At 37.9% G+C, this 14349-nt stretch overlaps 2 protein-coding genes across 2 annotated transcripts in view; both read right to left on the reverse strand.

Moving 5' to 3' along the window:
- Positions 1-960: 960 nt before the first annotated feature.
- Positions 961-9329, reverse strand: Stip1 (Stress-induced phosphoprotein 1). Its single transcript, XM_028174947.2, is given in 9 exon segments — positions 961-2875; positions 3402-3527; positions 4519-4715; positions 5506-5706; positions 6202-6315; positions 6318-6407; positions 6410-6662; positions 8397-8846; positions 8923-9329. Coding segments are annotated over 9 exon segments (1620 nt in total). The 5' UTR covers positions 8932-9329; the 3' UTR covers positions 961-2695.
- Positions 9330-10469: 1140 nt separating this feature from the next.
- The window catches only part of kl-2 (dynein heavy chain 2, axonemal kl-2), a 95257-nt gene continuing 91377 nt past the window's right edge, over positions 10470-14349 (reverse strand). Inside the window, exons 75-78 of the mRNA XM_089731740.1 lie at positions 12758-12915; positions 11969-12084; positions 11364-11497; positions 10470-10626 (exon numbers count right to left, since the gene is read on the reverse strand). Of these exons, the coding sequence (XP_089587866.1) occupies positions 10487-10626; positions 11364-11497; positions 11969-12084; positions 12758-12915 (548 nt within the window). The 3' untranslated portion in view covers positions 10470-10486. The remainder of the gene's footprint in view (positions 10627-11363; positions 11498-11968; positions 12085-12757; positions 12916-14349) is intronic.

The raw sequence follows: 14349 nt of genomic DNA on the forward strand, positions 1-14349 counted from the left end.
GAGATGTAATGAAAAAGCCCATGTATGGTGGGAATTCATTGATAGTTCAACTCACTTTTTGGAAAAACCAAAAAAGTCACCTTCATACTTGTACACTTTCAGAGATGTAAATGATAAACAAGCAAACATTTTTCCACATATAATCCTGAACACTAAATTAATGAAATAAAACAAATTCACAAATCTTCTTCTAACTTGCGTCCCCGTCGAAAAGCCCGAGAAATTAAATAATTTATATGTATTACTATCGAAGACATTATGTCTGACAGTTAGTTTTCCAATTATAATTTCGATTTAAAGGAGTTAAAGGACTAATACACAAGATACCGAGATACAGGTCTAGGTCTATAATAATATCTAGTCATGTTGACTGTCTGTTGAATTGGGGTGATTAACTAACACTTTGTGTTTTATTGATCTTTGTTTTTTCTTTATAGAGTAGTATCAAGACTTTTTTTACCTATCCCAGTAACCTCGGGTTGCTAATGTATGTTCATCTAGCGTGTAGGCGAGATCACGGGACTCAGCCTAGCAATTTGCTAACATTAAACCTAGCAAGGGCACTGCTTCGCTGAATATACCAACGGATCGAAATCGCAACCACATCGCAACCCACTGAGAAAATCCGGCGAGTAACTCATTGGGCTAAATATCTAGACAGGACTACGCCATTCCAAAGATAGTGGAATGGTGTCGTGAATAGTGCCAATCAATTATTATTGAAAAAAATACATTTTCCTCATTGCAACAACAGCATCAGTGTTGTGATAATTTATATAAGTGCTTTCATACAGTTTCATAGTATGACCTAACAGCTTGATCCCGCGATTGTTGTTACATTCGTGCTTACTGCCCTTTCCCTTATAAATAGGAACTATGGTGCTCAATCTCCACGCCGCTTAACGAAATCACATTAAATTTTGTAATATCAAAAGGGAGCATGAAATAAAACGAAAAAAATGCCTACGCTTTTTTTATTGCATAAATTAATTAAATTGCTATAATGTAAAATCCAATGTTACGTTACAGAATACATTACTCTTTCAAAACAGCTGAAACAAACGGTTCTACCAGAAAAGCAAATTTTTGGAATGATACGTCTAGCCTAAAAGCGAGAACAAAAAGTACATTAAGTATACAATAAGTTTTCTTTTTTTTAAGTTATATGCCTATTTTATTATTTCAATTGCCGTAGACGTTCTGTGTAAGATGTGAAATATTGTAAAATACATTTTGAGTGCATTTCAAAGATAACGCTATTGCGTCAGTGTAAATCATGGCTGTATGTTTACTTAACATAAAATGTCACCAGTGACTATTCAGAAAAATATCTATGCAAACATTTTAAACAACAAATTCGTGTAAAAAATAACTTTAATACTAAAAGTAGCCATAAGAGTTACGTTCATATTATGCTGCTAGATTGTATTGATGCTTGCTTTTCATTGACAAGATGCAAATAATTTAAGCTTGTTTTAAACAGATTTCTTATCTAAGAGATTTGTATTTTTTTGCTTCGAAAGTCATCAGTATGTAGAGTTCAGATCTAAACCGAAAACTGCACAATATTAACGTAGTAAAGAAGTTTATGGGATTTTATCATGGACTCCATTGGAGGCGAAAAAAACATTACAATTACAATTATTATGAATGATAGGTAAAAAAACGTAAAAAAGTAGTACCGTAATTCCCATTAATTATTATTTCGATTCTTAAATTATTTATCTGTGGTTCGTAAAGTTCATTAATTTTGTGGATTTTTTTTTTATTAATTACATTTTTCGTAAGCCGAATGTAGTTTCCGCAAGGAAAACGTAACATGAAATTATTATTAATTTACATTCACAGATTTCAATGTTAAGAGTTGCTGGTATCTTTTCCTCACATCTTTTATCATTTATAATCAGTACAGCTTATATGACAATGACATAGTAAAAGCTATTTCGCCGTGTAATTATTTTTATTTCGGACTCTCAATATTTTTACTCTGAAGGGGGAAAAAAATAGGTATATCGTTAAGTATACAATATCTGACACTGAAGCTAAATAAACATTAAATTAGATACGATTGGAAGTTATCCTATGATTTCTTTGCTTCTGTCCATTTCGGCTCAGATTGTCATCATTTCATCAACACAAACTACAATATGAGAAGAGATTTCATTTCAAACTCAGCATTATTTATCAAACAAACTATTTAGCTTTTGCAAATTCAGTATGCCAATTATTGGGCATGTTAATAATATAGTATGACTGTACCTCACTATTTTTTTCGAAGATAGCAAATTATTCTATTGATTTAAATTAGACAGTGGGGACAAATTGACTTACAACAGGTATTCAGGCCTTTTCAATTAAATGTTTAATAGTGTTCCCATTTTCAATGTCTATTATGACACTAACTACAATTCATTAATAATTGAAAACAACTCCCACTGTGAATATTTGAAAAAAGTGTCATGATAAGCTAAACTAGGTATGGTTTTAGCCATGATAGAATTCTGTTATCCACATCTGCATTTCAAGAGCACACTAATTAAATAGTAATATTGTATTGTCATCAGACAGATCAAACTTATTTAAAAATTGAAAATGAGCAAGTGGGATATTAAAGTAAATCAGGGGGTGTTCGGGGAATGCCCATTAAGGCAGTCCATTGTGAGACTAATGTAGGGCGATGCAGTCCATTGTGAGACTAATGTAGGGCGATGAGGCCTGATTCCAAGAGTTTCTGTATCTTAGCTGCAATTTCTGGATTCTTGAGATGATCTTGCAACGCGTGAGGGTCCTGCTGCATCTGTTCAAGTATACATCGCATGGCCGGATCGCGCAATATCTGCTGCACTTCCGGATCAGCCATGGCACGTTTGCGGACCTGATCAAATACCAAGTGTTAATTTAGTTATGGCTTTTTGTTTAACTATACTAATATGATAAAGAGGAAAGATTTGTTTGTTTGTATTGAATAGGCTCCGAAACTACTTAACCGATTTGAAAAATTCTTTCACTGTTTGGAAGCTACACAATTCGCGAGTGACATAGGCTATAATCTTATTTGAAAAAAATTAGGGATCCTTACTAAAACTCCAATAATGTAACCCAAGGTGTAAAAAAATACCTAAAATATTCTTTACATCGCGTTCCCTGTGAAAACTATTGATGATAGAATAAAATAATGTACTACGACTTGGTAGAACACATTATTACTTACAAAAAGTGTGTTCTTTTATTTAAAAAAATAAAATAACGTTAAATATTGTTGAAATTTTTGTCAAAGACCCGAGCAGACCCGGAGCGGGCCGCTATCATAGATAAACTTATCTGTTCACTTGATAGTTTAGTCAGTGATCAGAGCTTGTGTATTGTGAGCTCCCAACATCTAATCTAATTTGGATACATACCTCTTCTGGGTTAGAGTTGAGTTGTGTGGAGCATGAGCGGTACCCTTCTAAAGCTTCTGCATTGCTGGGGTCCAGTTCCAGGGCTTTTTGATAGGCTGTCAGGGCCTTAGATGGTTGTTGCATACCCTTCAAACAATTATTTATAAAAACATATTCAGTAGATATTTATTATTTTATGTCTATGACTAATTGTATAGATACCCACGGGAGAACTTTACCTAGTGTGGGTGAGTTAAATTTTATGTTATTAGCATTTAACATAATCCTGTGATTTTGTTTACTATTAAGAATTAATTCAGCTGTTATGTAGTGCCCAGCATGGGCTGGAGATATCCCAATGTGAATACACAAATTGAAACACAATTATTTCACAAAAATAACAATGGTCATTATACCTGCCAGAACAGTCTCAATATGTTCTGTTGATTGCTGAGACTAAGCAAAAAGAATGCATAGAAAATAAACTTTTTCAACCACAAAATAGATAAACCACAATGTGACAATGGAACATTCTGGATGTTGCAGGGAGTCTTTTTATGCCATATTGTGCATGTAATCATAGAGTATGTATAATACATAATATAGTATTATACTCAAAAGTCGTCGTGGCCTAAAGGATGACGTCCGGTGCATTCGTGTTGAGCGATGCACCGGTGTTCGAATCCCAGGCGGGTACCAATTTTTCTAATGAAATACGTTCTCAACAGATGTTCACGATTGATATCCACGGTGAAGGAATAACAAAAATCAAACCCGCAAAATTATAATTTGCGTAATTACTGGTGGTAGGACGTCGTGTGAGTCGGCACGGGTAGGTACCACCACCCCGCCTATTTCTGCCGTGAACCAGTAATGCGTTTCGGTTTCAAGGGTGGGCAGCTGCTGTAACTATACTTGAGACCTTAGAACTTATATCTCAAGGTGGGTGGCGCATTTATATTGTAGATGTTTATGGGCTCTGGTAACCACTTAACACCAGGTGGGCTGTGAGCTCGTCCACACATCTAAGCAATAAAAAAAATCATATAGCAAGTTACACCATGATAGCTTCAAATACAGAGGTATCTCCATTTACCCATATGTTATGTTCCCTGTTGCAGATTTAAAAAAGAAATACCTGCAAAATTTTTCCTTTCCTAATCCATCCCTTGATGAATTTAGGGTCTAGTTTGCAGCATTGTTCGCAGTCTTTCAGTCCCAAGTCGAAAGCAGCCAACTTGGTGTAACATGCAGCCCTATTTGAGTACAGTTTGGAGTCATCAGGGTTCCGTTTTATAGCTTCTGTGTAATGTTTCACTGCTGTACTGTAGTCACCTGTGAGTATCAATTTCAAGTAGGGATTTGGGCTTAATTTTTTCAAACACTAATACTACATCATCTGTCTTTGGTAAATATATTCTTCTTAATTATGGGTCAGTTTTCAGGCTTTTGTGCCTAATCTAACACAAATGCTCTATATGTTTCACCAGAAGTGATTAAAATAAGACTACACTTGATCTATGACATTTACTCTTTTTTTTATTTTTTATTGCTTAGATGGGTGGACGAGCTCACAGCCCACCTGGTGTTAAGTGGTTACTGGAGCCCATAGACATCTACAATATAAATGCGCCACCCACCTTGAGATATAAGTTCTAAGGTCTCAGTATAGTTACAACGGCTGCCCCACCCTTGAAACCGAAACGCATTACTGCTTCACGGCAGAAATAGGCGGGGTGGTGGTACCTACCCGTGCGGACTCACAAGAGGTCCTACCACCAGTAACATCTGTAACATTGTCAGTGCTTGCTGTTTGTAAGCTTATAATTTATGGTAATAATAAAATTTTATACAAATTGAGTAATGTATGAAGCAATTCAATTTGCACAAACCAGTATTATTGTTTTAGTATATTTATGATCAATATTAAAAGATTATCAGGTAATTAGTTTTACCTATAAGCTTAAAAAATTGGCAAATTTGGATATATGGTGAACTAGAATATTAGCTATTTTTTCCACAAACCTGACATAGTACTTATGAGTAAGAAACATGCAAAAAAAACAGTATAGTTTGATGATTTTAAGAATATCACAAAACAAATTGATTTAAAAACAATACACACCTTTCTTAAAGTACTCATTGCCTAATTCCTTTTCTTGTTCAGCTTTAACTGGATCAATATATGCTTTCCTTTCCTCTTCAACAATACGGCGTTCCACTTCACTTAATAGTGTCTTGATCTCAGGGGTACGATGTTCAGACATTGACTTTTCAAAGTATGTTTTGGCTAGTTTCCATTGTTCCATTTTTTTGTATGCGTTACCTGAAAAGTAAGTTATGAAAAAAAAAAATTTGTTAAATGAACTGGTTTTACCCTTAATTAATTTATAAATTGAAATCTACAAAAATTGTTTTAGTGTTATGATCTATGTTTGGTAATTATTTTTATCCAAAATGTTGTCACCTGGGTATAGCTGAGTTTTGTTGTCTTGTATAGCCATTGCAAGTATGTTTTACTTATTTAAGCCTTCACTTACATAATGCAATGTAAGTACAGATATGTACAAATCAATACTTAAAATTCATATACAAAAAGAAGTCACACAGCATCATAAAAGTCAAGAGTAGAATCAATTTAGAATAAGTGATGGAGAAAGGATGTACAAATGAGCTGATAATGGTTTTAATAAGTACACAGTGGCTTAGCTCTAATGCAAGGATTTCTGATTCCCATGAATAACAGTGACTAATTACCAGTAAGTGGGCTTTATCCTCCACCACCTCCAATGGTAATAAAAAAATATACAAATAAACTCACCAATCCTAGTAAAAGCCTTAGCTATTAATTTGAAATCTGCTCTGTTTTCTCTACCAATTTCAATAGCCTTCTCGCATTCCTTAATGCATTTCTCATACTCTTTCTGTTCAAAGAAACTGCAGCCATATTCGTATAGAATGTTATATCGGTAGGATCAAATTCTATCGCTTTCTCATAATGTGTTATTGCATTATCAAATTCTTTTTCTTGTAACAATCATTGCCCAAATCTTTCTGGATCAGTGCTTGTTTTCGATTTTCTGGTAATCCTTCATATTTGTCCTTAGGCGGTTCCTCTTTCTGCTTTGGTGCTGTGCTTGGTGTCTTTTCTGGTGCTGGTGGATCCACATCCATGGCAGATTCTGCATCAAGATCTGCCTGCCATAGTGCAGTAATAGTTGCTGCCACTCTCTCATCTTCCATGTTCAAATTTCTAATGTCATAAGTATTTTTGACTAAAGGCTGTAAATGTAATTTTTATTTTTGTAATATTTTTCACTGTGCTTACTACTCACTTACTTATCATCTTCATTTTCATCTACTAAAAGCCTAATTTCATGTGATAATTTAATGTGGTATTCTAGGACTTATTTGGATAAGCCTGTGCTGTTATAAAACTTCTCAATAATAAAAATACACATTAGATATTTACTGTAATAGCATACATATTTTGTGATTTAGTAGAAATATGCCATACTTCATTTTTTTTTTTTTTTTGTTGCTTAAATGGGTGGACGAGCTCACAGCCCACCTGATGTTAAGTGGTTACTGGAGCCCATAGACATCTACAACGTAGACGCGCCACCCACCTTGAGATACAAGTTCTAAAAGTCTCAGTATAGTTACAGCGGCTGCCCCACCCTTCAAACCGAAACACATTACTGCTTCACGGCAGAAATAAGCAGGGCGGTGGTACCTATCCGCGCGGACTCACAAGTGGTCCTACCACCAGTAATTACGCAAATTATAATTTTGCGGGTTTGATTTTTATTTCACGATGTTATTCCTTCACCGTGGAAGTGAATCGTGAACATTTGTTGAGTACATATTTTATTAGAAAAATTGGTACCCGCCTGCGGGATTCGAACACCGGTGCATCGCTTCAACACGAATGCACCGGACGTCTTATCCTTTAGGCCACTACGACTTCAGTGTATTTTCAGTGTATTTTCATTTATGATCATGTGGATTGTTGTTGAAGTAATGTTATTTCAATTTTATTCTTTGCAATATAGTAGAGTACATTCGTGTGTATCTATTTCATTAAAATGGAATGTTTATGGAACAAAGTACAGTAATGTTGGCATTTTGACAAATGCAGTTCAATGTTAGATATATCGCCATGGTTCATTCTGAATTTATTATATGTTGTGGGTGACTCACATGTATTTATTTATATTATAATATTTTATTATAATTACACTACACAACAACACATACATACTTTATTTTATTTCAACACATTCATTTATCACACAATCATACAAAACATTATTTACACTAAACAAAATAAAATTCACAAGCAAAGTCAGGCGATAACTGAAGTATAGCGGCGGCGATATATTTCGCTAGTACATCGGTCGCATTTTTACCGATCCACCGCCACCAGTCGAAATCTGACTTGCGAGCGCGCATCCCGTATTATCTTTTCTGTTCTACGCCTTTTTATAATTTTTGCTTTTTGTTTCGTGTACCTGCTTGTGTTGCTTGGACTATCTATTTCTTGTGTACTTTCTCCTTCTTTCTATATATTGTGTTCGTCTTAAATAAAACTTTATTGTCTCCATTTGTGTTTGGAAAGACATTATAATACAACCCAAGACGACGAAATATGTTATATTTAAATTATGAATAAAAATGTGACCACAAGGTAATTTATATATTTTGTTGTTAGTTTAATGATTAACATTCATTTGTATGCTTGTAATATGGTTTAAAATCAACCGTAAGTGAATAAAATGTGGCTAATACAAACCCTTATAGGGGAAAACAAGGTTCTATTGTATCTTCAGATACATTGAACATGACAATTTTTTCATGTTTAATCTGTTATAAACAGTTATAGGATATTCACTACTACGCAAAGTATGGCTTATCAATTGCAAATTACAAGTTAACCAATTCCCTATGTAGCAGCATGTACAAAAACATAGCAAGCTATCTGAACAAAAATTATATAAAAAAGAAGCAACTAACCTTAGCAATCTTTGTTACATATTCAGGGTCTTTCATCCATTCTCTTGTCCTGGGATTTTTATAGAGCCTAATTAACCGCTCTGCTTCTAAATTACTTTCTTTCATGGCTCGTTCTACATCCCTCAGACCCTGAGCTAGCTGTTGGTTAGTAGGTTCTAGTCTTAAACCGGTTTTATAAGCCTCTATGGCCTCCTCGTACCTCGACAAATATGCTAAAACGCTCCCTTTACGTGAATATCCTTTACTCCAGTTTGGGTTTAATGATACGGTTTTCTCGGCGTCTTCGAGAGCAGCCTCGTAATTCTCAGCTTTGGCATGAGCTGCTGAGCGGTTGCTATACAAAACGTGATTCGTGGGGTCCAAAGCTATGGCTTCCGTGTAACATTTGATAGCTTCATCGAAGTTTTGATTAACTAGAGCATCGTTACCTTTCTTCTTCAACTGTTCCACCTGAGAATATTTAGTTAAAAAATATGAATTGCTAGAAAAAATCCCTTTGTGTATGAGTTAGAATATAACCTCTTACCTTATCCATAGCTGTTTTCTGTAATAATCAATTTATGTATTAAAAGTATATTCAGTTATTGCACGAACACGCTTTAGGTACTTCCTAATAAGTTTCAATGGTATAATCGTTGGCTGAAACTGCGAACAAATCTCGTTAATAAATGCCGTTCTCAACGCTTAGAAGAGTTAAAAATGACACTTCAAATTCGAGAAAATTCTGGTGTAGTTGCGATAAAACTAATGTTCCAGAGAATGACGTTGCTTAATTCAACTTTTTGACGTTTGTCCTTTTTATCCAAAACGTATCCGAGTGAGATAAAGCATAAATGTCGATTCAATTTTTATGCTATAAATATATCCATATACCACCGAGAATAGAGTACCTAATACTAGTAACAAAAGTCGAGAAGTCGAGTCTTTCGAATTTCGTTGAAAAACATCTCGACGAGTCTGAAATCTCTACTTTTTGTTTTCACCTATGGCAATCTTCGCAATCCTAGTAGTTGTCCTGGTGAAACTGGAAAGGCCTCCGAGCTACCAGTAATCCCTCAGTCATAAAAACATATATATTTTCAATGTACTATAAAGTGTTCGCTGAAAGGGAGCCATCTAGGGTGACGCCATAGTTACAAGTGGAAAGATTTTTGTGGGGAGGGGGCGGACTTGATGCGTCTCACGATGTCCCGTCATCTCTCAGCAGGTTCGAGGCCATTCTACTCCACTCATTTAGGGGACATCCCACTGCAGTCTTAACTTGGTCGGTCCACTGCTTTGCTGTTATGTAGTCATTGATAATATTGACGAGTAATAATAAAAACAACATCGGGGTTCATTTTTTCCAAACTGCCAAACCCAAAACATACGAAAAAGTTACATGACATGAATTCGGTTCTTGAGGTGTGAGAGGTTAAGATTGGCGCGAAGGATGAATATTAGTTTCGTCTAATTCCACACAAATCATTTGTATTTTATGTGGTCATATAAGTGGAATTAATATGTACTGTTATTAGCTCTATCATAAATATTATTACTCTACATTTATTTAAGGCGACAATTTTTTGACTATTTCAATGCCGTATAAATTATAAAAAGGCAATAGATAATATTATTATGTTCACATGAATACTAGTGGTTATGCACTAGTATACAGTTGCTTAAAGACCAGTTGGACCATAAATTATCCTTCATTACCTATAATATTTAGTTGAAGTTTTATTAATTTTTTTTTGGCATTACGTTAAATTTCCCTGAATGTATTTAGTGTTGCTAGAGCTAAAAATTTTAAAAGATGGCTCATTAACTTTTCAGTCTTAGTTTTCGCAAAATTATGAAATGACTGTCAAACATTTATATTATTGAGACCATTATATCTGATCGCACGTAAACAGTCTCACTGATGACCTTTTGAACATGTAACACGGTTTTAAATGACGAAACACCCTTTTGATAGACTGCGGCTTAATTATGCCCTTGACCATGACACTTATAATCAAGACTTCATCAATTATCAGAAGGGTTGAATAAGCCTCGTAAGGAAACAATAAACCAAATCACTGAAAACACCTCTTCAATAATATATTTATTTACGTAGCTAAAGTACACAACAAGGCCGTTCCTCTCTTAACCCAGAAATCGGAGGACTCCTTCCCAGACGGTAGGTCCACGGCCACCACGAACGCTCCCTGCCGCAGCGGGTAGTAGTAACAAGGGCACGTGTACCGGTCTGGACAGGAACAACAAAAATTATCAATAAGAGTTATATTGTATTATTCCAAGTGTAGCTGCCATAAGGAGGGGTAGGTCCTGCTAGATGGAGCGACGACCTGCGCAGTAAGGCAGCTGGCAGTAACTGGATGCGTAGAACCGAAGATCGGGTTCAGTAGCGAGCTTTGGGGGAGGCCTATGTCCAGCAGTGCCGCAGGCTGATGATGATGATGATTCCAAGTGTTACTTTTTTCTTATTTCGTTGCATAGTTTTGAACGAACTGACGCTGCGACTAGTGTTAAGTATACTGCCAAGCGAGAGAGTCATCATCACCAAGGCATCACAACGAGAACACCGCCAACCACTTGGAGACATGAAGTCATTAATATTGCAACGGACGTACTGCTTTTTAAGTCGTAACACGGGATAGTAAAGAATTATTGTAACCACTATTGGGGACTAAACACGTTCTGCCACCTGCCAATATAATGCTTAAATTGACGTCACAACACGTCGTTGACGTCAAATCCCAAGGGTCACATTTTCGTACTTCCTAATGGCAGGGCTTCGTGCTTTTGTGTGTACGCCCAATTAGGTAAACCCTTTTCTGCCTTTCCGATGAACGTGCCTACCCTTTGAAGCAGGTGTGCGTTGAGTTTCTCCCTCATCCCGCGGTAGAAGACTTTCACGAGTAATGGTGGCTTGATTCCTTTGTCAAAATCATGCTGTTTGACCATAAAGAAAGTACAACTTACTCTTCAGTCGTCTCCCGGTGGCCCTGATTGGCTTGAAGTGTATGGGCGTCATGGGGAACACCAGCTGCATGGGAAGGGGCTCTTGTAGGTACCCTTCCTTTTTGAACCAGCTCGCCCCTTCCAAGTACTGGCCTCTGACAGGTTACGAGAGTTTTAGTGTCAATAACTACTGTAAATATTTATGAATTCTATGAACCAATAAATACTTATTGTTGGGAGGGCGTCTTGTGAGTCTGCACGGGTAGATTTCACCACCCTGGCTATTTTTGCCGTGAAACAGTAATGCGTTTCGGTTTAAAGGGCGGCGCAGCCGTTGTACTGTACTGAGACCTTAAAACTCATGTCTCAAGGTAGGTGTCAGCATTTACGTTGTAGATGTCTTTGGACTTCGGTGACCATTTGATACCAGATGTGCCGTGAGTTCGTCCATCCATCGTTGCAATGAAGACAAAAAAAAAATTATTATTAACGGGGTAGAGTACAATCTGCTCAACATTGTTTTTGCATTTTACCCCGCCTTGTCTTTTACAACGTTCGGAACTCGTTGAGCACTTGTTGAGTACTTATGACCCTGGATTCGACATAACTGTTAAAGTTGGACTGACCTGATGTAAACCCCTCCATCTCTCGGAGGGCGGACGAAGGCGGTTTCCTCGAGCGGCATGACGGTGAACTCCCAGCACAGCGTGTCTATGGGCCAACCCTCGCCACGGGCCGTAGTCTGTCGGACACATTGACGCTCAGTAATCCACGGCAGAACAACCATCAATAGAACTCGCATATACAATGTCTATCCGCTGAACTGAGCTGATGAAGTGGCGATGGAACGTGAAGGCGAGCCATAGATTCCGGCCGTCGGTTCCACAGACCACCAAGAGATGTGCTCGTCTGATTTAAATCTTGTGCTCACTGGTGGGAGGACCTCTTGTGAGTTCGCGCGGCTGGGTACCACCACCCTGCCTATTTCTGCCGTGAAGCAGTAATGCGTTTCGGCTTGAAGGGTGGGAAGGGAAGTTCTTCTAGGGATTTTTGATATTCTTGTAAATCAAATCTCTATTTTCTAAAAGAGTCTTAATAACCATTGTGCACGCGATTTTGAAATGAAATAAGTAATCAGCTAATTTGTTGACCTTTGCACTGAATTAGTTTAATATTTTAAATACATCTTTTTTTGACTGCTTTTCGTTATGCCTCTCAGATACAAAACCCCAATTGCTGGCGGTACATTTGGCGTAGGCACCACCACCCATACGATTGTAGTCGTCAAAAAGGTATTCCTTTCGGTTTGAAGGCCAGGGTAGCCGTTACATCCTCATCCCTGAAGTGGGTGGCGGCCTTCATCTCGTGGGGTCCAGCTGTTGAGCTATAGGAGGGCCGTGGGGAAGAGCACTGACCTGCATGACGGCCGTGAGGAAGCCGGTCGGTGCGACGAGCGCGGGCAGCCAGCACAGCGTGGGCGGGGCGCGCGGGGCGCCGGCCCACGCCGCCAGGTGCGTCCCGCGGAGACACAGCTCGCGGCACCACGACCCTAGCGGCTTCATCGACGGACGACCTGAGCAACATCACAGGAGCTATAAGGCATGATTCCGTTCTCTATTCCAGGATCAAGCCCAATAGATTCCATTAAGAAAATAAAAGTTCAAGTTGAACTGGGAAATGAAAAAAAACGGCATTTTTAAACTTTTTTTTTGCTAGATGGGTGGACGAGCTCACAGCCCACCTGGTGTTAAGTGGTTACTGGAACCCATATACATCTACGACGTCAATACGCCACCCACCTTGAAATATAAGTTCTAAGGTCTCAAGTATAGTTATAACGGCTGCCTCACCCTTCAAACCGAAACGCATTACTGCTTCACGGCAGAAATAGGCAGGGCGGTGGTACCTACCCGTGCGGACTCACAATAGGTCCTACCACCAGTAAAACTATTATTTATTATTTTATTTATTATCTTATTTTCAGTATTTACTACTAGTGCCACCATGACACGGCTGACTAACACACATATCAAGTGATAACAGCCGGGTGCGCTTTTGGCAACGTTAAAGCTCCCCAAAATCTTGAACGACACTCGTTTGCCTACGTAAAAAAACCTTATTCTTTATCTTGATCTCGGAAGCATACCTAGTCAGGTCATAAATTCTGTCACATGTTTAATGTAAAATAATTAAAACAAGTTTATTCATTATGTAACCATTCATATACCAAAATGAACTTAACAAAACATAGATTCTTATGACACTAAAGTTTATTCAAAATGACCTTCGTGATTTTGAATACAGGCCTTCAATCTGCGCGGCCAGTCGTCTATCGCAGCACGAACGAGGTCCATGTCAATATCGGCGGCTGCCTTAATCAAGATGTCTTGAGTGACTACAAATTGGGATGAGGCTTTGAGCACGCCTTTTCCTCCAAGTGTTGCCATATCTTGTAATCTAACGGATTCAAATCTGGACTGGAGGAGGGCCAGTCTTCGTGCCGGATGAAGTCGATTTCACGCGCCGCCAGCCAGTCTTGTGTGCTCTTCGCTCTATGAGCTGGCGCCGAATCTTGTTGGAATACCCAGTGCCTGTTATTGAACATGGTATGAGAAACAGGTTCCACAAGGTTCGTCAGGACTGTATTTTGATACACAACTGCATTCGTTTTTACACCTTTCTCACAAAAATGTACCTCTGTTAAGCCCCAATAAGAAACTCCCAACCATACCATGAGCGAGGATGGAAAATGACCTCGTTGGACACGCGGAATACGGTTGCTCGCTTCTTCACTACTGTGTGCGTACACCTTATCATTTTCTTTGTTGTAGCTCTCTTCTACGGTAAAATTTTTTTCATCCGAAAAAAGAATTTCCCGATATTTTTTTCCCGCGTACCGCTTCAACAAAGCGCGGCATCTCTTCAGTCTCAGGTCCATTAGACGAGCATTCAAACGATGTCCTGTTTTTCTTCGATATGCCCGAAGCCCTAAGTCTTCATTTAACAC

This window comes from Bombyx mandarina, chromosome 12 (genome assembly GCF_030267445.1).
Source record: "Bombyx mandarina strain Sakado chromosome 12, ASM3026744v2".
Taxonomy (NCBI): Eukaryota; Metazoa; Arthropoda; class Insecta; order Lepidoptera; family Bombycidae; genus Bombyx; species Bombyx mandarina.